At 43.8% G+C, this 25,640-nt stretch overlaps 1 protein-coding gene across 3 annotated transcripts in view; it reads right to left on the reverse strand.

Moving 5' to 3' along the window:
* NLRC4 (NLR family CARD domain containing 4) overlaps window positions 1–25,640 on the reverse strand; it is a 214,486-nt gene that overhangs the window by 45,121 nt on the left and 143,725 nt on the right. For all 3 annotated transcript variants that reach the window (XM_069234479.1, XM_069234481.1, XM_069234480.1), the window contains one exon: window positions 6,083–6,169. In XM_069234479.1, coding sequence (XP_069090580.1) covers window positions 6,083–6,169 — 87 coding nt within the window. The remainder of the gene's footprint in view (window positions 1–6,082; window positions 6,170–25,640) is intronic.

Here is a 25,640-nt window from a genome sequence, read left to right on the forward strand (position 1 = left end):
TACCCTTATACTGAATTTGTAAACTTCTGTTACCTTGTTTGGCTCTTTTTCTGAAGCCATGATTTGTTTAATTCAGAAAAAAGGTAAGGACTTGGTGGATTGCAAACATTTTAGACCAGTATCCCTAATTAATTTGGACTGTAAAATATTTTCAGAGATTTGTGCTAATTATCTTATTGTTTTTTTTTTTAAACGGCTCTGTCAAAGGCAGTAACATTTTTGATAATTCCTGCACTTTGGAAAATATTATTCATAGTGCCTCTCGTTGTAAAAATCCTTTACCTGCAGTTACTTTGTACGCTGAAAAGGCAGTTGATAGAGTTAACTGGGATTTCATGTTCAAAGGCCTTAAATGGCTTACAGTTCCCATATTTTCCCGTACTATGGGAACAAGACAGGGTTGCCCCTTCTGACCATTACTTTTGTTTTGGAACCTTTTGTAGAATCTATTAGAAGATCTCCAAAACTTACTGAATACTCTATAACTCATCTCAATATTAAACTCACTGCATATACACATGATATTTTACTTTATATTTCCAATCGTCATGCTGCCGTTCCTGAATTTCTTCATATTTTATCTAGATATTCTGCTGTCTCCGTATATCGCTTTAACAATGATAAATCTGAAGAAATGCCACTTAATACATTTTTGGCTTAAAGATATGTTTAGGAATATGGACTTTCTCAGAACTCTTCTAAAATTATTTTTTGGGGAATTCTATACTCTCCCTCCATCAAAGACACTATACAAGTTAACATGGATACTTTCAAACATAAAATCTCTTCCTTGTCTGCTCAATGTTCGCCCTCGTACATTTCCTAAAGGGGAAGATTGGATACAATTAAAATGATGCTCCTGCCCATTATCCATTTTTACTTACAAATGCTTCCTCTTCGATTACCTTCTACTTTTTTCAGATTCATTGATGGCCTACTTTCCAAATTCCTACGGAACAAACAACCAGCTTGGCTCTCTCTAGCCGAACCTAAAAACTCCCCAAAAAATTGGTGGAGTTAATTTTCCTAATTTCACTCAGTGCCATTATGCTTTCAATGTTAGACAGATTTGATCTTCGTTAAGTGATCCACTTTCCACATCCCATCCACTTTTGGACATCTCTTGAACCTTTGCTGATTTCCCTTTTCTTTTATCCCGTTTTCTCTTATGGCCCAGAAACCAATATCAATGTCTTCTCCTATTTTGAAACACTCTACCAACATTAATTATAAATTTGTTTCCCGAGTATATACTCCTTGTTAATTGTTGCTATTAACTCCTATCTGGTATAATCCTAATACCACTATAGCTCATAAGGTTCTTAAATGGCCTCTCTGTCTGTTTAATGGTCTTAATCATTATCTCAGACCATTCTTGACAATCAATTAATTCATTTTCGGGAAATACAATCTCAATTTCACATCCTCTTCTATTATCAGCCCACATATGACACCCTCTTAGATATCCTCAGACAGTGTGTCATAAATCCTTCCTCAGTCCCTTCTCAACCCCATAGCACTCCAGCTCCCCCACATGATTTCTCTACTGAGGTCAAGGCTTCTTTTATATATAGGCAGCTGTGTTCTGAAGATTCAGACAGGAGTAAGACTAAAATGGAGTAGCATTGGGAGCAGGATTTGCAGTCTTCCTTGGAGATGTCCTTATAGAATAAAATATGACAAAAAATCCACAATATTTCTCGTTCTGCCAGTTCCACTCAGACCATGTATTTCCTTAACAACAGGTTGTTTTTAACTCCATGTTCTCTCTATAAAATGAAAATAATGCCTAACAATAAGCCTCTCAAGTCGATGCCCTTCATATGTTATTTTAATTTCCTAAAGTTCTCACCTTTTGAAAACAGGTCTGATACAAAATTACTCAACTGTTCTCTATTCCATTCTTAATAATTTTTAGATGGTTGTTCAGATATCTGGGCAGACGGAAAACTTAAGGGAATGTTGGAAAATTGGAAAATCTTCTCTTGGCAGTGGCTTTTGAAGTTATCACTTCCAATTGGAAAAATTCAAGTAACATTTCGTTTCTCACTTGGTGGAAGCTGGTTTGTCATAATCACAGATTGGACACTGCTAATTTACCCACAGTACAAATTGCCATCAAGAGTGACCAGCTGCGAACTCTTTTGACTTCTTTTTTTATCTAACCTTAGCACAATGAATAGAACTGCTGAGGTTCATAAACCTCCATGAATCCTAGATATTTCCCTATTTCATATTTTCTCTTTTCTTTTACTCCACTTTATCACATATCTCTCAATATGCCTCTTTTTCTTCATATTTTGACAAAGCTCATTTCTCCCATGCCTATTTCCCTCTTTCACAGGTATTTTAGTTTCTTTCCCCTTTTTCCTCTTTGTCTTTTTCAATCCCCCTATATAAGGACCAATTAAACATTTATGAAAGAAATAGCTGTTTGTTATAGATTGCAAGGACTGCTCTTTTGTCTTTCTGTATATATATCTTGATTTATTCTGTGATATATTTTGCCTAATTTATCTGAATTTATTGAATTATATTTTGTAATTATTTCTTACTTATATCTATTTGGGCTACCGCTTGAATATAACTAATTGTTATGCTCTTTCTGTATTTTTAGCACTTATACTATAATGTTAATAAAGCTTCTTAAACTCAAAAAATAACAAATATACATTTTAAAATATTTAATATAAAATTATATTTATTTATATTTTTGACTATTTTAAATATTTTAATTTAATTTAACATTATTTCCAAAGGACATTTATTTTAGGTCCTTACCGCCATTATTTTCTACGGAAGAGTGTTGCAGTATCAGTGGTTGGCCATGTGCGGTGCTGGACTTACTACTGTTTATTTTTTGCAGTAACAACTTACATAGGTAAATTTGCCTTCCCCCCTTTTTCACTTTTGAGTAACTTTATGCTACTTTGTGAATAACCCAAAATAGTTAAGTTACTCTAAAGTGACAGAGTAAATTTACACTTGTAAATTACTCATAAGGTGTAAGTTAGCTTTGTGAATAACACAGACTATGTTTAATGCACAGTTTTTTAACTCAAAATGTATATGAGCTAGCTCCAAATAAACCTTTGCAAATATCATTACAATAATGTATGCATGTCAGCTGCCCGGGATGAGAATTAGTCAATTGCATGCGTTCCATCAAGGAGGAGGCCATGATGAATACCTTCTACTTCAGTTCAGAGCTTTTTTATTCCAGGATCAAAGTATGCGTGTTGCATAATTAAATAGGATGTTAATAAATTAATTAGCAGCATTCAGTGCATGTCTGATGGATCTGTTAAAAACAACAATGAACTTAAAAAAAAAAATGTTTTTGCTAAGCAACATACATCTCTTTAATTGGAGCAATGCAATTTTTTGCTACTGTCTGCTAACCAGCTGAAATAGTTTGCTAACATAAATATTTTCTGATCTAGGAAATCATACTAGAATAAATAATAATTGAGTACTCGATATTGTCTGTGATGGAATTACCAAACTTGAAGGGAATCACATTCAAGAGAAGACACTACTTTTGTCTTCAAAATAACATCCGAGTTACTGCTAGATCTGTATAGCAATCAACAGCTATTCTACAGTCACCTCTAAAACACTCATTACGAGTGACCAGCTAATCCCATTTCGGCCATAAATGGACTAAGCATTAATACAAGTCACAGATTGTTACTGACATGGCAAGCCCGGGTGCGGTACTACAGCAAGGAGTTTTAGGCAGGTGGATTATATGACCAAGAAATATGAATTTACAAGTGGAGATCAGTGCAGTAATATCAACTTTAGCAAGTTGTTTCTTACTTTCAAAACTTGATTTGATTATTGATTAATAATCGTACAAGTACATCAAAAAGCTTTCAATTATTCAAAGATGACATATATTAAAATTACGGTATGTAAAACTAATAAATCTCATGAAAAAAGGTAGGATTATACAATCTAAGCTGGCCCGTTATACAGAAGTCGATTAGAACATTAAAAACTTGCAGTAATGAATGGCTTATTTAAAAAAATCCTGTTGCACGTGACAGGTGATGACAGCATCTGAAGGAAAATGGATTCAAGTTTACATCTCCTAAAGTCCATCTCCTTTCAAATTGGAGTTAAAAACTGTTTGCTAAATGCTCTATAAAGTGTACAAAAAAATATAGAATGAAGTAAGCTTTGTTTGTGGTTTCTTCACATGGGCACAGAGAGATCAATCCTGATTAGAAGTGGCTCAAAAGTAAGCTTAATTGCCATGTTATTGCTAAGTATATATAGAGCTAGCTTAGATCAACTTGTGATTTTTCAGTAATACCAGGACACACATTGCTTTCTTAAAATACGTATTTATCACTTTTATGAAAAGGAACACAAGTGCAAATATTTAACCGGATCATAATGACAGCACAAATTGTAGATTAAATCATCAACAAACAATGGACCATGTGAATTACCAATGATAGGCATAAGTGGTATGCAAATGCACCAGCTTCAAATGCCACCTGTAAGAGAACATTACTGTGGTGCACAGTGGCAATAAAACAATCAGAGCATGGCGATACTTGGAAGCGCTATGACCATCAATCATCAGACATGGGGGACATCCCATTTATAACGACCTTCACACATCAGCCTCAGCTATTTCATGATGGCTGTTCATCATACTCTGGGTAAACCCAAGTAAGAAGGCATCCCCATTCATTTTCATTTGTCTTTTCTCTGTCTCGTGCATTGTGAAAAATAAACATAGTTTCGATCTCCAGGCTATGGTTATGTAACACTTGGTTAATAAGACAACCAAGCTAATGAACTTGTAGATGGATTACCTCTACCTAATTCTAGGTCATTTATTTTGAGGGCCTAATCCTGAACAATGGAGCAAAGCAAAATAAATTCAGATTTTAGACTGAAGGCATTATGGAGATGTCTGATTTACATTACATATGCTTCTTTTGAATCTCATCACCTGTTAGCACCTATTCCCTTTACTCTATCCACTTCCAACACTTTACCCTATTACAGGGTTTTTCAATAGACCGATTTCTTAGAACTGGTAACATTAACCATTTTAAGGATAACCTTGAACATGAATATGTACTGATTTTTAGGAAACCTTTAACGTAAGAACCTCATCATTAAGACCCTTCACCTATTGCAGTCTCCCTGGCTGACTTGCCTCATCTCAAGCTCAAGATAAGAATCGCTTTAACTGCTCTGTAATCCACGTGACCTTTTTTGTTTAGTGTAGGCCTCAGCATGAGACACATTTTGTTAATGCAGTCTTAAATATGCATTTTAAAGATCTACTAAGTATTTATGTTCACTGGCAACATTCTTTTTTTAGTTTACAAATGCAGTACATACAACTTTACAGTTTTCCTGAACCTGCCCATATATATTTAGGATACATGACCAGATGGCATGTTGGTTTTGATGAATGGGTTCCATGTCCTCTCACATGGAGTTGTTATCAGTACCATTTTAACATATACCTTTTTTCTTAGCCAAAGCACCTTCTTCAGTGATCATCTAGGTCTATAATTACCAGTCTGAAAAATGCCTGTAAGCCCTCATGTAGATGGTATCCATGTGAGGCTTAGAGTACAAGAGCACTTACTCCCAAAACAAAGACTGGTGTGAAAAACATGCCAAGAGGTGATTATTAGATCAAGAAACAAATTAAGGCCTCCATTTGAAAACGCTGAAGACTAGTTCTGATGTGCTGAAACACAGTACTTCAAAGACTAGCCGAAAATCTCTCTTGATTTTCAGTAGAAACAGTAAATGTTTATGCACATTACTCAGACAAAAAACTACAACACATAACAAACATATAATAAATAAATGTGAGCATGAGCATCTCAATTCAGGAAGGGAAGTCGTATGCTTTATTTAATGGTTGAGAAGATTATATGGCTACTATTTGAAAATGTAATATATTGCCTAACAACAATAATAATAATATAATAATAATAACAATAATAATAATAGTAACAATAAATCAAATTGTTTCAACATGAGAAAAAAAGATACAGGTGAATGTGAAGTGAGACACAAGTATATAACATTACTTTACCAAGCGTTTCTACAGATTTTCCTCCTTCCAAGTAGTTTTCTGATAAATCGAGCACCATCAGTTTTGGCAGATTACCAAGATTCTCAGCTATAAAAATAGCAAAACAAGGTGACAATATGCCTGTACACAGTTGTTCATCTATAAGCACACTATTAATAAGAGATAAGCAAGGCAGCTGTATAGCACACTCCAGTACAATGTTCTCACCAACAACCTCCACCTAACAGACCTCCCATTACCCAACAACCTGCCAATTAAAATTAGCATTATTCAATGATATGATGAAATGAAAGCAACATATGCAGTTCACAGTAAATGTTACGTTCTGATGTAATATATCATAAGTGTTTGGTTCTGCAAAAATGTCATGACACTTATTTCAGCCATTGGGATGCAGGGCACCCAGATTTGGCAGGGCCTTGTGATCAGTATAGGGAAAGGTGCGGAAGACATTGTGACGCGAAGGGTTAATTAGCTTGAACAGTGTAGATGAGCGTGATGCCTGCCGAAGCCAGAGCAAAGTGGAAGAAATTCACGATGTTCGCTTTCAAGCTTGTTTTATTTTGACATTCCGTACATAAACTTATTCGCAGCTGCATGTGTGAGAAACAGGCTTTGAAGGAGATTCAGTCTCAACCTTGAGAACGAGACCACAGTAAAAGATGGAATGAAAATAATGGCCAGGGAATGGCAAGGCAGCCAAGAGACATGTACTGATAACATAGCTAGAAAATACTGGAAGGGGATAGAATCCAAGCTTCAGGTTATTTAAACACTGAAAGGTGGGTGAGGGAATTGAAGCTCGCAGATGGAGTTGTGAAAATGTCACCTTCAGACCCAGAGCTGCCTCCCTGTTTTGCTGTTCCAAGACCGTGACGCTCGAGGGGGAGAGAGGTCCAAGCGGGCGGTAGAGGGCTTCCCAGCATTTTGTGGACTAAGTTAAGTTCCACCCAGGGATAAAAGGCTTTTGTTTCTCTGCTCTATTATTATGATTGATTATTATGCTTGCACTGTGTTTATAATCTGAGAAATTCAGCTCGTTTATAGTTTTTTTTCTTACTGAACATCGTAGTGTGAGTCTGCTACAGTAAATGAAATATGCATTTTAGTGTGCAGCAAATCAAAGCTTATCTGAAGTATTCAACTCGTTTATATTCTGCTCCCTGAACATCGTAGTGTATCACATTTTGGTATACAGTTATTCCAAGTTTATACCCGTCAATGAACTCTTTGCTCAGATGTATGTATAGATGCTCTTTGTAGCGTACTTAGATATAAATAGATGTTTTTTTAATTGCTATTCTTATTCTGTCAATGAACTCTTTTGCTCATACGTATACATAGATGCTCTTTGTAGTGTACTTATATATGAATAGATGCTTTTCATTGCTATTCTTATTCCACTATTGTTGATGTGCTAAATGCCTGCATTTACCTGAAATTCTAGTAAAGCTAAATTGTATTCATAATTGGCGTGTGGTCCTTCATTGAGCGTCCTTATTGACTTATACCCAACAGGTGTCAACCAGCCACCTGGATAAGACACCATACTTTTTTATTATGTTTGCTCTTTACAACTAATGTTCATTTTGAGAGAATGGTAAATATGCTTTTGAGAAACTTGCAATGGTGAACATTCCCACTAAAAGCATTTTTGTGAATATAAATGTTAGCACAATTACATTACATGTATGCTATTCCACATCTCTTTTAAAAATTGACCTTTTCCAGTCTAATGAACAATATTTACCATTGGAAGTAACATAGAAATTAGTAAATCAATTTTGTATAGAGGTGGACCCAACACCTGAGGCATTTTTTAACACAATGTTAAACCCTTTAGATATCCTTGTACATTTCAGCTAGCATATTATATTTTTACAACAGGATATCAGCGCACAACTCAACAGCAGATGTGCAAAATATATTACCAAGTGGAATGGGAAATTCATAAACTGAGACATAAAAATGAATGCAAGATCAAAGTCACAAAGTAAATATCCTGGTCTAACATTCATCTAATCAAAAAATCTAACACATGAAAATCATGAATTTCGCTAAATTAAGAGGCAGTAAAACTGCACAAAAGCAGATGAAGCAATCACAAACAAAATGTATGGGGAAAGATAATGAAGAGCAAATCAAAAAGGTAGAGCAAAATATACAGAGAAACCTAATCAACAAAACTATCTAGTGTTTCATCAGATAGTTTGCAACCCACCATTTTGTAAAACAATTTGTATTGATAAACTGTAGTAGGATATACACATGTTACAGATTGCAGACAAAAGGCAAAGGGATTATACCCAAAATGTTTTAAAGTTTACTAGATAGGACAAATATGTCAGGATTTGTTCTTATCTATATGTATAGCGACACATAGGGATAGGAAAAAAGAAAAGAGAGAGGAAATTAGGAAACAATTCAAATACAAAGTAATGATAAAGATTATCAGCTGTTATAATAAACATCTATATCCTTCCCACAAATAGAACATTTATGAATTAACTGAGACAGTAAAGGGTCCACACATACTTTGTTTTCAGTTTAGTTTAAACTGTCTATATTTTTCAAACACTCTCTTTGCTATAACCAGACTTCTTTGCAAGCATACATACTGCCTTGAGCAAATGGCAAAGCAATAAAGTATCAATCAAGGCAACTATTTCCAGAGTTCTGGTACTTTAATGACTCAGTTATTTCAAACACTTCTGCCAATAAGCAATGGCAATGCCAATTGGCATGGTTTAAAGCACTGCACTCCCACAGGCACACCTCTCACTCTGCACTCAAAAAGGCACAGACCTCTGCTCTGGGTGTATGGTGAACAAGAGTGTGAACCAAGAAAAAATGTCTGTCTGTTCCATTGCAATGGAACATGAGCAGTGGAGGTGGTTTGTTGAGGTAAACTAAGTAACAGGCATGGCAACAGTACTTTGCATAATCTGAAAGCAAGATGTAAGATTTTAGGTAAGCCAAGCAAAAATGGATTCTTAAAATCCAAACAAGGCGAGATAGCCAAGATAGCTGCCTTGATCACCAACTTGACTCTATTGAGTTTATTTCAAACCTATTTGACATGGGAACAGTTTCTGGCCTAATATACTATATCTGATACTTTTTTTACTTTTATAGTAGATGATTAAATGTTAATATCATTTGATCACCAACTGGTTTTCCGAAAGTAGATGACCAGAAAATGTAGCTAGGTGTTTTGAGTTCTAGCTAAAAATGTGTGTGTGTGTGTGTGTATGTAAGCTAGTTCAGAATATACTCAAAGAAAGTCTTCAGTCCCTGGAAAACCTTACCTTAAGCCAGAAGAAAATGTTATATATCTTCTGTAGTGATATTTCTCGTTGATACATAACCTTCCTGACGATTCCGCACAATATCAATATTCTTCTATGCATCAGAGTAGGCCAGAATTTTTTTTCCCTGCAATACTTCTCCATCTACACAATGTGTAATCTTTGGGCTTAAGCCACAACTTAGGCAGCTGGACTATAAACCTTTGAGTACATTAGACACCAACCAGTGTGCTGATGCCAGTTGATTGTACTGTATTCACACCCTCTTAAGGTGTGCGGAGGAGATCCGAGAGCACCAAAGACACCAACAATAAAACATATCTTGTTTGTATACTGTGGGATATTATTATTCAAAGTGCTAACTCGTCATGAAATAGGAGATGGTGGTGAGAACTCTGCAGGAAGATAGTGTATCCACCAGAAATAGCATTACTGAAGGGAACTAACTTTTCCTTCTGTGATACATCTTCCAGTAGATTCCTCACATTATTTATGAGTCACAAAGTAATACCTAACTGGGATTGGGATTTAGTATTGCAGATTAACAAAGGACGTCATGACAAAAAGCCCTGGCAAAGTACATGTAAGGAAATGCCTCCTTGGCATGGTTGCCCCCTGACTTTTTGCCTTTGCTGATGCTATGTTTACAATTGAAAGTGTGCTGAGGCCTGCTAACCAGGCCCCAGCACCAGTGTTCTTTCCCTAACCTGTACTTTTGTATCCACAATTGGCAGACCCTGGCATCCAGATAAGTCCCTTGTAACTGGTACTTCTAGTACCAAGGGCCCTGATGCCAAGGAAGGTCTCTAAGGGCTGCAGCATGTCTTATGCCACCCTGGAGACCTCTCACTCAGCACAGACACACTGCTTGCCAGCTTGTGTGTGCTAGTGAGGACAAAACGAGTAAGTCGACATGGCACTCCCCTCAGGTTGCCATGCCAGCCTCTCACTGCCTATGCAGTATAGGTAAGACACCCCTCTAGCAGGCCTTACAGCCCTAAGGCAGGGTGCACTATACCATAGGTGAGGGTACCAGTGCATGAGCATGGTACCCCTACAGTGTCTAAACCAAACCTTAGACATTGTAAGTGCAGGGTAGCCATAAGAGTATATGGTCTGGGAGTCTGTCAAACACGAACTCCACAGCACCATAATGGCTACACTGAAAACTGGGAAGTTTGGTATCAAACTTCTCAGCACAATAAATGCACACTGATGCCAGTGTACATTTTATTGTAAAATACACCACAGAGGGCACCTTAGAGGTGCCCCCTGAAACTTAACCGACTGTCTGTGTAGGCTGACTAGTTCCAGCAGCCTGCCACACCAGAGACATGTTGCTGGCCCCATGGGGAGAGTGCCTTTGTCACTCTGAGGCCAGTAACAAAGCCTGCACTGGGTGGAGATGCTAACACCTCCCCCAAGCAGGAGCTGTGACACCTGGCGGTGAGCCTCAAAGGCTCACCCCTTTGTCACAGCCCAGCAGGGCACTCCAGCTTAGTGGAGTTGCCCGCCCCCTCCGGCCACGGCCCCCACTTTTGGCGGCAAGGCTGGAGGGAACAAAGAAAGCAACAAGGAGGAGTCACTGGCCAGTCAGGACAGCCCCTAAGGTGTCCTGAGCTGAGGTGACTCTGACTTTTAGAAATCCTCCATCTTGCAGATGGAGGATTCCCCCAATAGGGTTAGGATTGTGACCCCCTCCCTTTGGGAGGAGGCACAAAGAGGGTGTACCCACCCTCAGGGCTAGTAGCCATTGGCTACTAACCCCCCAGACCTAAACACGCCCTTAAATTTAGTATTTAAGGGCTACCCTGAACCCTAGAAGATTAGATTCCTGCAAACTACAAGAAGAAGGACTGCCTAGCTGAAAACCCCTGCAGAGGAAGACCAGAAGACGACAACTGCCTTGGCTCCAGAAACTCACCGGCCTGTCTCCTGCCTTCCAAAGATCCTGCTCCAGCGACGCCTTCCAAAGGGACCAGCGACCTCGACATCCTCTGAGGACTGCCCCTGCTTCGAAAAGACAAGAAACTCCCGAGGACAGCGGACCTGCTCCAAGAAAGGCTGCAACTTTGTTTCCAGCAGCCCTGAAAGAACCCTGCAAGCTCCCCGCAAGAAGCGTGAGACTTGCAACACTGCACCCGGCGACCCCGACTCGGCTGGTGGAGATCCAACACCTCAGGAGGGACCCCAGGACTACTCTGATACTGTGAGTACCAAAACCTGTCCCCCCTGAGCACCCACAGCGCCGCCTGCAGAGGGAATCCCGAGGCTTCCCCTGACCGCGACTCTTTGAATCCAAAGTCCCGACGCCTGGGAGAGACCCTGCACCCGCAGCCCCCAGGACCTGAAGGACCGGACTTTCACTGGAGAAGTGACCCCCAGGAGTCCCTCTCCCTTGCCCAAGTGGAGGTTTCCCCGAGGAATCCCCCCCTTGCCTGCCTGCAGCGCTGAAGAGATCCCGAGATCTCTCATAGACTAACATCGCGAACCCGACGCCTGTTTCTACACTGCACCCGGCCGCCCCCGCGCTGCTGAGGGTAAAATTTCTGTGTGGGCTTGTGTCCCCCCCGGTGCCCTACAAAACCCCCCTGGTCTGCCCTCCGAAGACGTGGGTACTTACCTGCAAGCAGACCGGAACCGGGGCACCCCCTTCTCTCCATTCTAGCCTATGTGTTTTGGGCACCACTTTGAACTCTGCACCTGACCGGCCCTGAGCTGCTGGTGTGGTAACTTTGGGGTTGCTCTGAACCCCCAACGGTGGGCTACCTTGGACCAAGAACTGAACACTGTAAGTGTCTTACTTACCTGGTAAAACTAACAAAAACTTACCTCCCCCAGGAACTGTGAAAATTGCACTGTGTCCACTTTTAAAGTAGCTAATTGTCAATAACTTGAAAAGTATACATGCAATTGAAATGATTCAAAGTTCCTAATGTACTTACCTGCAATACCTTTCAAACAAGATATTACATGTTAAATTTGAACCTGTGGTTCTTAAAATAAACTAAGAAAATATATTTTTCTATACAAAACCTATTGGCTGGATTTGTCTCCGAGTGTGTGTACCTCATTTATTGTCTATGTGTATGTACAACAAATGCTTAACACTACTCCTTGGATAAGCCTACTGCTCGACCACACTACCACAAAATAGAGCATTAGTATTATCTGTTTTTACCACTATTTTACCTCTAAGGGGAACCCTTGGACTCTGTGCATGCTATTCCTTACTTTGAAATAGCACATACAGAGCCAACTTCCTACATTGGTGGATCAGCGGTGGGGTACAAGACTTTGCATTTGCTGGACTACTCAGCCAATACCTGATCACACGACAAATTCCAAAATTGTCATTAGAAATTGATTTGTGCAATTTGAAAAGTTTTCTAAATTCTTAAAAGACCTGCTAGGGCCTTGTGTTAGATCCTGTTTAGCATTTCTTTTAGAGTTTAAAAGTTTGTAAAAGTTTGAATTAGATTCTAGAACCAGTTGTAGATTCTTAAAAAGTATTCCAACTTTTAGAAGCAAAATGTCTAGCACAGATGTGACTGTGGTGGAACTCGACACCACACCTTACCTCCATCTTAAGATGAGGGAGCTAAGGTCACTCTGTAAAATAAAGAAAATAACAATGGGCCCCAAACCTACCAAAATACAGCTCCAGGAGCTTTTGGCAGAGTTTGAAAAGGCCAACCCCTCTGAGGGTGGCAACTCAGAGGAAGAGGATAGTGACCAGGAGGAAAATTCCCCCCTACCAGTCCTATCTAGGGAGAACAGGGTCCCTCAAACCCTGACTCCAAAAATAATAGTCAGAGATGCTGGTTCCCTCACAGGAGAGACCAACACCTCTGAAATCACTGAGGATAGCCCCAGTGAAGAGGACATCCAGTTAGCCAGGATGGCCAAAAGATTGGCTTTGGAAAGACAGATCCTAGCCATAGAGAGGGAAAGACAAGAGATGGGCCTAGGACCCATCAATGGTGGCAGCAACATAAATAGGGTCAGAGATTCTCCTGACATGTTGAAAATCCCCAAAGGGATTGTAACTAAATATGAAGATGGTGATGACATCACCAAATGGTTCACAGCTTTTGAGAGGGCTTGTGTAACCAGAAAAGTGAACAGATCTCACTGGGGTGCTCTCCTTTGGGAAATGTTCACAGGAAAGTGTAGGGATAGACTCCTCACACTCTCTGGACAAGATGCAGAATCTTATGACCTCATGAAGGGTACCCTGATTGAGGGCTTTGGATTCTCCACTGAGGAGTATAGGATTAGATTCAGGGGGGCTCAAAAATCCTCGAGCCAGACCTGGGTTGACTTTGTAGACTACTCAGTGAAAACACTAGATGGTTGGATTCAAGGCAGTGGTGTAAGTAATTATGATGGGCTGTACAATTTATTTGTGAAAGAACACCTGTTAAGTAATTGTTTCAATGATAAACTGCATCAGCATCTGGTAGACCTAGGACCAATTTCTCCCCAAGAATTGGGAAAGAAGGCGGACCATTGGGTCAAGACAAGGGTGTCCAAGACTTCAACAGGGGGTGACCAAAAGAAAGGGGTCACAAAGACTCCCCAGGGGAAGGGTGATGAGACAACCAAAACTAAGAATAGTAAAGAGTCTTCTACAGGCCCCCAAAAACCTGCACAGGAGGGTGGGCCCAGAGCCTCTTCACAAAACAATGGGTACAAGGGTAAAAACTTTGATCCCAAAAAGGCCTGGTGTCATAGCTGTAAACAGCATGGACACCAAACTGGAGACAAGGCCTGTCCCAAGAAAGGTTCCACTCCAAACTCCCATCCAAGTAACACTGGTATGGCTAGTCTCCAAGTGGGATCAACAGTGTGCCCAGAGCAAATCAGGGTCCACACTGAAGCTACTCTAGTTTCTGAGGGTGGGGTGGATTTAGCCACACTAGCTGTCTGGCCGCCTAACATGCAAAAATACAGACAGCAACTCTTAATTAATGGGACTAGAATAGAGGGCCTGAGGGATACAGGTGCCAGTGTCACCATGGTGACAGAAAAACTGGTTTCCCCTGGCCAATACCTGACTGGAAAAACTTACACAGTCACCAACGCTGACAATCAGAGAAAAGTACATCCCATGGCAATGGTTACTTTAGAATGGGGAGGGGTCAATGGCCTGAAACAGGTGGTGGTCTCCTCAAATATCCCAGTGGACTGTCTGCTTGGAAATGACCTGGAGTCCTCAGCATGGGCTGAGGTAGAACTAAAAACCCATGCAGCAATGCTGGGTATCCCTGAACTGGTGTGTGTGAAAACAAGAGCACAGTGCAAGGCACAGGGTGAACAAGTAGAGCTGGAGTCTGGAAGAATGGCCCAGCCTACCAAGAGAACAGGGAAGTCAGTTGGGAAACCAACTGCAACACAGCAAAAGAAAGGGAACCTCTCTTCTCAGGAAGAAGTTCTGCCCTCTGAGGGAACTGAGCCTTTGGAGCTTGAACCTTATCAGGTTGAGCTCTTAGGCCCAGGGGGACCCTCAAGGGAGGAGCTGTGTAAGGGACAAGAAACCTGTCCCTCTCTTGAAGGCCTTAGGCAGCAAGCTGCTGAAGAGTCCAAGGGCAAGAAAAATGGAACACATAGGGTCTATTGGGAAGATGGACTCCTGTACACTGAGGCCAGAGACCCCAAACCTGGAGCCACTAGGAGAGTGGTAGTGCCTCAGCTGTTCAGAGAGTTCATCCTAACATTGGCCCATGACATTCCCCTTGCTGGACATTTGGGACAAACCAAGACGTGGGAGAGGCTAGTCAACCACTTCTAATGGCCCAATATGTCCAACATGGTTAAGGAGTTTTGCCTCTCCTGCCCCACCTGTCAAGCCAGTGGTAAGACAGGTGGGCACCCAAAGGCCCCCCTCATTCCACTTCCAGTGGTGGGGGTCCCCTTTGAAAGAGTGGGTGTGGACATAGTTGGTCCACTGGAACCTCCCACAGCCTCAGGAAATATGTATATCCTGGTAGTAGTGGATCATGCTACCAGGTATCCTGAAGCTATTCCCCTTAGGTCGACTACTGCCCCTGCAGTAGCCAAGGCCCTCATTGGTATCTTTACCAGAGTGGGTTTCCCTAAGGAGGTGGTGTCTGACAGAGGTACCAACTTCATGTCAGCATACCTAAAACACATGTGGAATGAGTGTGGAGTGACTTACAAATTCACTACACCATACCATCTACAAACTAATGGCTTGGTTGAGAGATTCAACAAGACATTAAAAGGCATGATCATGGGGCTCCCAGAAAAACTCAAAAGGAGATGGGATGTCCTCTTGCCATGTCTGCTTTTCGCTTACAGAGAGGTGCCACAGAAGGGAGTAGGATTCTCACCCTTTGAACTTCTGTTTGGTCATCCTGTAAGGGGACCACTTGCTCTTGTTAAAGAAGGCTGGGAGAGACCTCTCCATGAGCCTAAACAAGACATAGTGGACTATGTACTTGGCCTTCGCTCTAGAATGGCAGAGTACATGGAAAAGGCAACCAAAAACCTTGAGGCCAGCCAACAGCTCCAGAAGTTTTGGTATGACCAAAAGGCTGCACTGGTTGAGTTCCAACCAGGGCAGAAAGTCTGGGTTCTGGAGCCTGTGGCTCCCAGGGCACTCCAGGACAAATGGAGTGGCCCTTACCCAGTGCTAGAAAGGAAGAGTCAGGTCACCTACTTGGTGGACCTGGGCACAAGCAGGAGCCCCAAGAGGGTGATCCATGGGAACCGCCTTAAACTCTTCCATGACAGGGCTGATGTGAATCTGTTGATGGTAACAGAGGAGGATCAGGAGGCAGAGAGTGAACCTCTCCCTGATCTTCTGTCATCAGACCCAAAAGATGGCACAGTAGATGGAGTGATCTACTCAGACACCCTCTCTGGCCAACAGCAAGCTGATTGTAGGAGAGTCCTACAACAGTTTCCTGAACTCTTCTCCTTAACCCCTGGTCAGACACACCTGTGTACCCATGATGTGGACACAGGAGACAGCATGCCTGTCAAAAACAAAATCTTTAGACAGTCTGACCATGTTAAGGAAAGCATCAAGGTGGAAGTCCACAAGATGCTGGAATTGGGAGTAATTGAGCGCTCTGACAGCCCCTGGGCTAGCCCAGTGGTCTTAGTCCCCAAACCTCACACCAAAGATGGAAAGAAAGAGATGAGGTTTTGTGTGGACTACAGAGGGCTCAATTCTGTCACCAAGACAGATGCTCATCCAATTCCAAGAGCTGATGAGCTCATAGACAAATTAGGTGCTGCCAAGTTCTTAAGTACCTTTGACTTGACAGCAGGGTACTGGCAAATAAAAATGGCACCTGGAGCAAAAGAGAAAACAGCATTCTCCACACCTCATGGGCATTATCAGTTTACTGTTATGCCCTTTGGTTTAAAGAATGCCCCTGCCACCTTCCAAAGGTTGGTGAATCAAGTCCTTGCTGGCTTGGAGTCCTTTAGCACAGCTTATCTTGATGATATTGCTGTCTTTAGCTCCACCTGGCAGGATCACCTGGTCCACCTGAAGAAGGTTTTGAAGGCTCTGCAATCTGCCGGCCTCTCTATCAAGGCATCCAAATGCCAGATAGGGCAGGGAACTGTGGTTTACTTGGGCCACCTTGTAGGTGGAGGCCAAGTTCAGCCACTCCAACCCAAGATCCAGACTATTCTGGACTGGGTAGCTCCAAAAACCCAGACTCAAGTCAGGGCATTCCTTGGCTTGACTGGGTATTACAGGAGGTTTGTGAAGGGATATGGATCCATTGTGACAGCCCTCACTGAACTCACCTCCAAGAAAATGCCCAAGAAAGTGAACTGGACTGTGGAATGCCAACAGGCCTTTGACACCCTGAAACAAGCGATGTGCTCAGCACCAGTTCTAAAAGCTCCAGATTATTCTAAGCAGTTCATTGTGCAGACTGATGCCTCTGAACATGGGATAGGGGCAGTTTTGTCCCAAACAAATGATGATGGCCTTGACCAGCCTGTTGCTTTCATTAGCAGGAGGTTACTCCCCAGGGAGCAGCGTTGGAGTGCCATTGAGAGGGAGGCCTTTGCTGTGGTTTGGTCCCTGAAGAAGCTGAGACCATACCTCTTTGGGACTCACTTCCTAGTTCAAACTGACCACAGACCTCTCAAATGGCTGATGCAAATGAAAGGTGAAAATCCTAAACTGTTGAGGTGGTCCATCTCCCTACAGGGAATGGACTTTATAGTGGAACACAGACCTGGGACTGCCCATGCCAATGCAGATGGCCTTTCCAGGTTCTTCCACTTAGAAAATGAAGACTCTCTTGGGAAAGGTTAGTCTCATCCTCTTTCGTTTGGGGGGGGGGTTGTGTAAGGAAATGCCTCCTTGGCATGGTTGCCCCCTGACTTTTTGCCTTTGCTGATGCTATGTTTACAATTGAAAGTGTGCTGAGGCCTGCTAACCAGGCCCCAGCACCAGTGTTCTTTCCCTAACCTGTACTTTTGTATCCACAATTGGCAGACCCTGGCATCCAGATAAGTCCCTTGTAACTGGTACTTCTAGTACCAAGGGCCCTGATGCCAAGGAAGGTCTCTAAGGGCTGCAGCATGTCTTATGCCACCCTGGAGACCTCTCACTCAGCACAGACACACTGCTTGCCAGCTTGTGTGTGCTAGTGAGGACAAAACGAGTAAGTCGACATGGCACTCCCCTCAGGGTGCCATGCCAGCCTCTCACTGCCTATGCAGTATAGGTAAGACACCCCTCTAGCAGGCCTTACAGCCCTAAGGCAGGGTGCACTATACCATAGGTGAGGGTACCAGTGCATGAGCATGGTACCCCTACAGTGTCTAAACCAAACCTTAGACATTGTAAGTGCAGGGTAGCCATAAGAGTATATGGTCTGGGAGTCTGTCAAACACGAACTCCACAGCACCATAATGGCTACACTGAAAACTGGGAAGTTTGGTATCAAACTTCTCAGCACAATAAATGCACACTGATGCCAGTGTACATTTTATTGTAAAATACACCACAGAGGGCACCTTAGAGGTGCCCCCTGAAACTTAACCGACTGTCTGTGTAGGCTGACTAGTTCCAGCAGCCTGCCACACCAGAGACATGTTGCTGGCCCCATGGGGAGAGTGCCTTTGTCACTCTGAGGCCAGTAACAAAGCCTGCACTGGGTGGAGATGCTAACACCTCCCCCAGGCAGGAGCTGTGACACCTGGCGGTGAGCCTCAAAGACTCACCCCTTTGTCACAGCCCAGCAGGGCACTCCAGCTTAGTGGAGTTGCCCGCCCCCTCCGGCCACGGCCCCCACTTTTGGCGGCAAGGCTGGAGGGAACAAAGAAAGCAACAAGGAGGAGTCACTGGCCAGTCAGGACAGCCCCTAAGGTGTCCTGAGCTGAGGTGACTCTGACTTTTAGAAATCCTCCATCTTGCAGATGGAGGATTCCCCCAATAGGGTTAGGATTGTGACCCCCTCCCCTTGGGAGGAGGCACAAAGAGGGTGTACCCACCCTCAGGGCTAGTAGCCATTGGCTACTAACCCCCCAGACCTAAACACGCCCTTAAATTTAGTATTTAAGGGCTACCCTGAACCCTAGAAGATTAGATTCCTGCAAACTACAAGAAGAAGGACTGCCTAGCTGAAAACCCCTGCAGAGGAAGACCAGAAGACGACAACTGCCTTGGCTCCAGAAACTCACCGGCCTGTCTCCTGCCTTCCAAAGATCCTGCTCCAGCGACGCCTTCCAAAGGGACCAGCGACCTCGACATCCTCTTTGGACTGCCCCTGCTTCGTAAAGACAAGAAACTCCAGAGGACAGCGGACCTGCTCCAAGAAAGGCTGCAACTTTGTTTCCAGCAGCCCTGAAAGAACCCTGCAAGCTCCCCGCAAGAAGCGTGAGACTTGCAACACTGCACCCGGCGACCCCGACTCGGCTGGTGGAGATCCAACACCTCAGGAGGGACCCCAGGACTACTCTGATACTGTGAGTACCAAAACCTGTCCCCCCTGAGCCCCCACAGCGCCGCCTGCAGAGGGAATCCCGAGGCTTCCCCTGACCGCGACTCTTTGAATCCAAAGTCCCGACGCCTGGGAGAGACCCTGCACCCGCAGCCCCCAGGACCTGAAGGACCGGACTTTCACTGGAGAAGTGACCCCCAGGAGTCCCTCTCCCTTGCCCAAGTGGAGGTTTCCCTGAGGAATCCCCCCCTTGCCTGCCTGCAGCGCTGAAGAGATCCCGAGATCTCTCATAGACTAACATCGCGAACCCGACGCCTGTTTCTACACTGCACCCGGCCGCCCCCGCGCTGCTGAGGGTAAAATTTCTGTGTGGGCTTGTGTCCCCCCCGGTGCCCTACAAAACCCCCCTGGTCTGCCCTCCGAAGACGTGGGTACTTACCTGCAAGCAGACCGGAACCGGGGCACCCCCTTCTCTCCATTCTAGCCTATGTGTTTTGGGCACCACTTTGAACTCTGCACCTGACCGGCCCTGAGCTGCTGGTGTGGTAACTTTGGGGTTGCTCTGAACCCCCAACGGTGGGCTACCTTGGACCAAGAACTGAACACTGTAAGTGTCTTACTTACCTGGTAAAACTAACAAAAACTTACCTCCCCCAGGAACTGTGAAAATTGCACTAAGTGTCCACTTTTAAAGTAGCTAATTGTCAATAACTTGAAAAGTATACATGCAATTGAAATGATTCAAAGTTCCTAATGTACTTACCTGCAATACCTTTCAAACAAGATATTACATGTTAAATTTGAACCTGTGGTTCTTAAAATAAACTAAGAAAATATATTTTTCTATACAAAACCTATTGGCTGGATTTGTCTCCGAGTGTGTGTACCTCATTTATTGTCTATGTGTATGTACAACAAATGCTTAACACTACTCCTTGGATAAGCCTACTGCTCGACCACACTACCACAAAATAGAGCATTAGTATTATCTGTTTTTACCACTATTTTACCTCTAAGGGGAACCCTTGGACTCTGTGCATGCTATTCCTTACTTTGAAATAGCACATACAGAGCCAACTTCCTACATTGGTGGATCAGCGGTGGGGTACAAGACTTTGCATTTGCTGGACTACTCAGCCAATACCTGATCACACGACAAATTCCAAAATTGTCATTAGAAATTGATTTGTGCAATTTGAAAAGTTTTCTAAATTCTTAAAAGACCTGCTAGGGCCTTGTGTTAGATCCTGTTTAGCATTTCTTTTAGAGTTTAAAAGTTTGTAAAAGTTTGAATTAGATTCTAGAACCAGTTGTAGATTCTTAAAAAGTATTCCAACTTTTAGAAGCAAAATGTCTAGCACAGATGTGACTGTGGTGGAACTCGACACCACACCTTACCTCCATCTTAAGATGAGGGAGCTAAGGTCACTCTGTAAAATAAAGAAAATAACAATGGGCCCCAAACCTACCAAAATACAGCTCCAGGAGCTTTTGGCAGAGTTTGAAAAGGCCAACCCCTCTGAGGGTGGCAACTCAGAGGAAGAGGATAGTGACCAGGAGGAAAATTCCCCCCTACCAGTCCTATCTAGGGAGAACAGGGTCCCTCAAACCCTGACTCCAAAAATAATAGTCAGAGATGCTGGTTCCCTCACAGGAGAGACCAACACCTCTGAAATCACTGAGGATAGCCCCAGTGAAGAGGACATCCAGTTAGCCAGGATGGCCAAAAGATTGGCTTTGGAAAGACAGATCCTAGCCATAGAGAGGGAAAGACAAGAGATGGGCCTAGGACCCATCAATGGTGGCAGCAACATAAATAGGGTCAGAGATTCTCCTGACATGTTGAAAATCCCCAAAGGGATTGTAACTAAATATGAAGATGGTGATGACATCACCAAATGGTTCACAGCTTTTGAGAGGGCTTGTGTAACCAGAAAAGTGAACAGATCTCACTGGGGTGCTCTCCTTTGGGAAATGTTCACAGGAAAGTGTAGGGATAGACTCCTCACACTCTCTGGACAAGATGCAGAATCTTATGACCTCATGAAGGGTACCCTGATTGAGGGCTTTGGATTCTCCACTGAGGAGTATAGGATTAGATTCAGGGGGGCTCAAAAATCCTCGAGCCAGACCTGGGTTGACTTTGTAGACTACTCAGTGAAAACACTAGATGGTTGGATTCAAGGCAGTGGTGTAAGTAATTATGATGGGCTGTACAATTTATTTGTGAAAGAACACCTGTTAAGTAATTGTTTCAATGATAAACTGCATCAGCATCTGGTAGACCTAGGACCAATTTCTCCCCAAGAATTGGGAAAGAAGGCGGACCATTGGGTCAAGACAAGGGTGTCCAAGACTTCAACAGGGGGTGACCAAAAGAAAGGGGTCACAAAGACTCCCCAGGGGAAGGGTGATGAGACAACCAAAACTAAGAATAGTAAAGAGTCTTCTACAGGCCCCCAAAAACCTGCACAGGAGGGTGGGCCCAGAGCCTCTTCACAAAACAATGGGTACAAGGGTAAAAACTTTGATCCCAAAAAGGCCTGGTGTCATAGCTGTAAACAGCATGGACACCAAACTGGAGACAAGGCCTGTCCCAAGAAAGGTTCCACTCCAAACTCCCATCCAAGTAACACTGGTATGGCTAGTCTCCAAGTGGGATCAACAGTGTGCCCAGAGCAAATCAGGGTCCACACTGAAGCTACTCTAGTTTCTGAGGGTGGGGTGGATTTAGCCACACTAGCTGTCTGGCCGCCTAACATGCAAAAATACAGACAGCAACTCTTAATTAATGGGACTAGAATAGAGGGCCTGAGGGATACAGGTGCCAGTGTCACCATGGTGACAGAAAAACTGGTTTCCCCTGGCCAATACCTGACTGGAAAAACTTACACAGTCACCAACGCTGACAATCAGAGAAAAGTACATCCCATGGCAATGGTTACTTTAGAATGGGGAGGGGTCAATGGCCTGAAACAGGTGGTGGTCTCCTCAAATATCCCAGTGGACTGTCTGCTTGGAAATGACCTGGAGTCCTCAGCATGGGCTGAGGTAGAACTAAAAACCCATGCAGCAATGCTGGGTATCCCTGAACTGGTGTGTGTGAAAACAAGAGCACAGTGCAAGGCACAGGGTGAACAAGTAGAGCTGGAGTCTGGAAGAATGGCCCAGCCTACCAAGAGAACAGGGAAGTCAGTTGGGAAACCAACTGCAACACAGCAAAAGAAAGGGAACCTCTCTTCTCAGGAAGAAGTTCTGCCCTCTGAGGGAACTGAGCCTTTGGAGCTTGAACCTTATCAGGTTGAGCTCTTAGGCCCAGGGGGACCCTCAAGGGAGGAGCTGTGTAAGGGACAAGAAACCTGTCCCTCTCTTGAAGGCCTTAGGCAGCAAGCTGCTGAAGAGTCCAAGGGCAAGAAAAATGGAACACATAGGGTCTATTGGGAAGATGGACTCCTGTACACTGAGGCCAGAGACCCCAAACCTGGAGCCACTAGGAGAGTGGTAGTGCCTCAGCTGTTCAGAGAGTTCATCCTAACATTGGCCCATGACATTCCCCTTGCTGGACATTTGGGACAAACCAAGACGTGGGAGAGGCTAGTCAACCACTTCTACTGGCCCAATATGTCCAACATGGTTAAGGAGTTTTGCCTCTCCTGCCCCACCTGTCAAGCCAGTGGTAAGACAGGTGGGCACCCAAAGGCCCCCCTCATTCCACTTCCAGTGGTGGGGGTCCCCTTTGAAAGAGTGGGTGTGGACATAGTTGGTCCACTGGAACCTCCCACAGCCTCAGGAAATATGTATATCCTGGTAGTAGTGGATCATGCTACCAGGTATCCTGAAGCTATTCCCCTTAGGTCGACTACTGCCCCTGCAGTAGCCAAGGCCCTCATTGGTATCTTTACCAGAGTGGGTTTCCCTAAGGAGGTGGTGTCTGACAGAGGTACCAACTTCATGTCAGCATACCTAAAACACATGTGGAATGAGTGTGGAGTGACTTACAAATTCACTACACCATACCATCTACAAACTAATGGCTTGGTTGAGAGATTCAACAAGACATTAAAAGGCATGATCATGGGGCTCCCAGAAAAACTCAAAAGGAGATGGGATGTCCTCTTGCCATGTCTGCTTTTCGCTTACAGAGAGGTGCCACAGAAGGGAGTAGGATTCTCACCCTTTGAACTTCTGTTTGGTCATCCTGTAAGGGGACCACTTGCTCTTGTTAAAGAAGGCTGGGAGAGACCTCTCCATGAGCCTAAACAAGACATAGTGGACTATGTACTTGGCCTTCGCTCTAGAATGGCAGAGTACATGGAAAAGGCAACCAAAAACCTTGAGGCCAGCCAACAGCTCCAGAAGTTTTGGTATGACCAAAAGGCTGCACTGGTTGAGTTCCAACCAGGGCAGAAAGTCTGGGTTCTGGAGCCTGTGGCTCCCAGGGCACTCCAGGACAAATGGAGTGGCCCTTACCCAGTGCTAGAAAGGAAGAGTCAGGTCACCTACTTGGTGGACCTGGGCACAAGCAGGAGCCCCAAGAGGGTGATCCATGGGAACCGCCTTAAACTCTTCCATGACAGGGCTGATGTGAATCTGTTGATGGTAACAGAGGAGGATCAGGAGGCAGAGAGTGAACCTCTCCCTGATCTTCTGTCATCAGACCCAAAAGATGGCACAGTAGATGGAGTGATCTACTCAGACACCCTCTCTGGCCAACAGCAAGCTGATTGTAGGAGAGTCCTACAACAGTTTCCTGAACTCTTCTCCTTAACCCCTGGTCAGACACACCTGTGTACCCATGATGTGGACACAGGAGACAGCATGCCTGTCAAAAACAAAATCTTTAGACAGTCTGACCATGTTAAGGAAAGCATCAAGGTGGAAGTCCACAAGATGCTGGAATTGGGAGTAATTGAGCGCTCTGACAGCCCCTGGGCTAGCCCAGTGGTCTTAGTCCCCAAACCTCACACCAAAGATGGAAAGAAAGAGATGAGGTTTTGTGTGGACTACAGAGGGCTCAATTCTGTCACCAAGACAGATGCTCATCCAATTCCAAGAGCTGATGAGCTCATAGACAAATTAGGTGCTGCCAAGTTCTTAAGTACCTTTGACTTGACAGCAGGGTACTGGCAAATAAAAATGGCACCTGGAGCAAAAGAGAAAACAGCATTCTCCACACCTGATGGGCATTATCAGTTTACTGTTATGCCCTTTGGTTTAAAGAATGCCCCTGCCACCTTCCAAAGGTTGGTGAATCAAGTCCTTGCTGGCTTGGAGTCCTTTAGCACAGCTTATCTTGATGATATTGCTGTCTTTAGCTCCACCTGGCAGGATCACCTGGTCCACCTGAAGAAGGTTTTGAAGGCTCTGCAATCTGCCGGCCTCTCTATCAAGGCATCCAAATGCCAGATAGGGCAGGGAACTGTGGTTTACTTGGGCCACCTTGTAGGTGGAGGCCAAGTTCAGCCACTCCAACCCAAGATCCAGACTATTCTGGACTGGGTAGCTCCAAAAACCCAGACTCAAGTCAGGGCATTCCTTGGCTTGACTGGGTATTACAGGAGGTTTGTGAAGGGATATGGATCCATTGTGACAGCCCTCACTGAACTCACCTCCAAGAAAATGCCCAAGAAAGTGAACTGGACTGTGGAATGCCAACAGGCCTTTGACACCCTGAAACAAGCGATGTGCTCAGCACCAGTTCTAAAAGCTCCAGATTATTCTAAGCAGTTCATTGTGCAGACTGATGCCTCTGAACATGGGATAGGGGCAGTTTTGTCCCAAACAAATGATGATGGCCTTGACCAGCCTGTTGCTTTCATTAGCAGGAGGTTACTCCCCAGGGAGCAGCGTTGGAGTGCCATTGAGAGGGAGGCCTTTGCTGTGGTTTGGTCCCTGAAGAAGCTGAGACCATACCTCTTTGGGACTCACTTCCTAGTTCAAACTGACCACAGACCTCTCAAATGGCTGATGCAAATGAAAGGTGAAAATCCTAAACTGTTGAGGTGGTCCATCTCCCTACAGGGAATGGACTTTATAGTGGAACACAGACCTGGGACTGCCCATGCCAATGCAGATGGCCTTTCCAGGTTCTTCCACTTAGAAAATGAAGACTCTCTTGGGAAAGGTTAGTCTCATCCTCTTTCGTTTGGGGGGGGGTTGTGTAAGGAAATGCCTCCTTGGCATGGTTGCCCCCTGACTTTTTGCCTTTGCTGATGCTATGTTTACAATTGAAAGTGTGCTGAGGCCTGCTAACCAGGCCCCAGCACCAGTGTTCTTTCCCTAACCTGTACTTTTGTATCCACAATT

Source organism: Pleurodeles waltl, chromosome 5, assembly GCF_031143425.1.
Source record: "Pleurodeles waltl isolate 20211129_DDA chromosome 5, aPleWal1.hap1.20221129, whole genome shotgun sequence".
NCBI lineage: Eukaryota > Metazoa > Chordata > Amphibia > Caudata > Salamandridae > Pleurodeles > Pleurodeles waltl.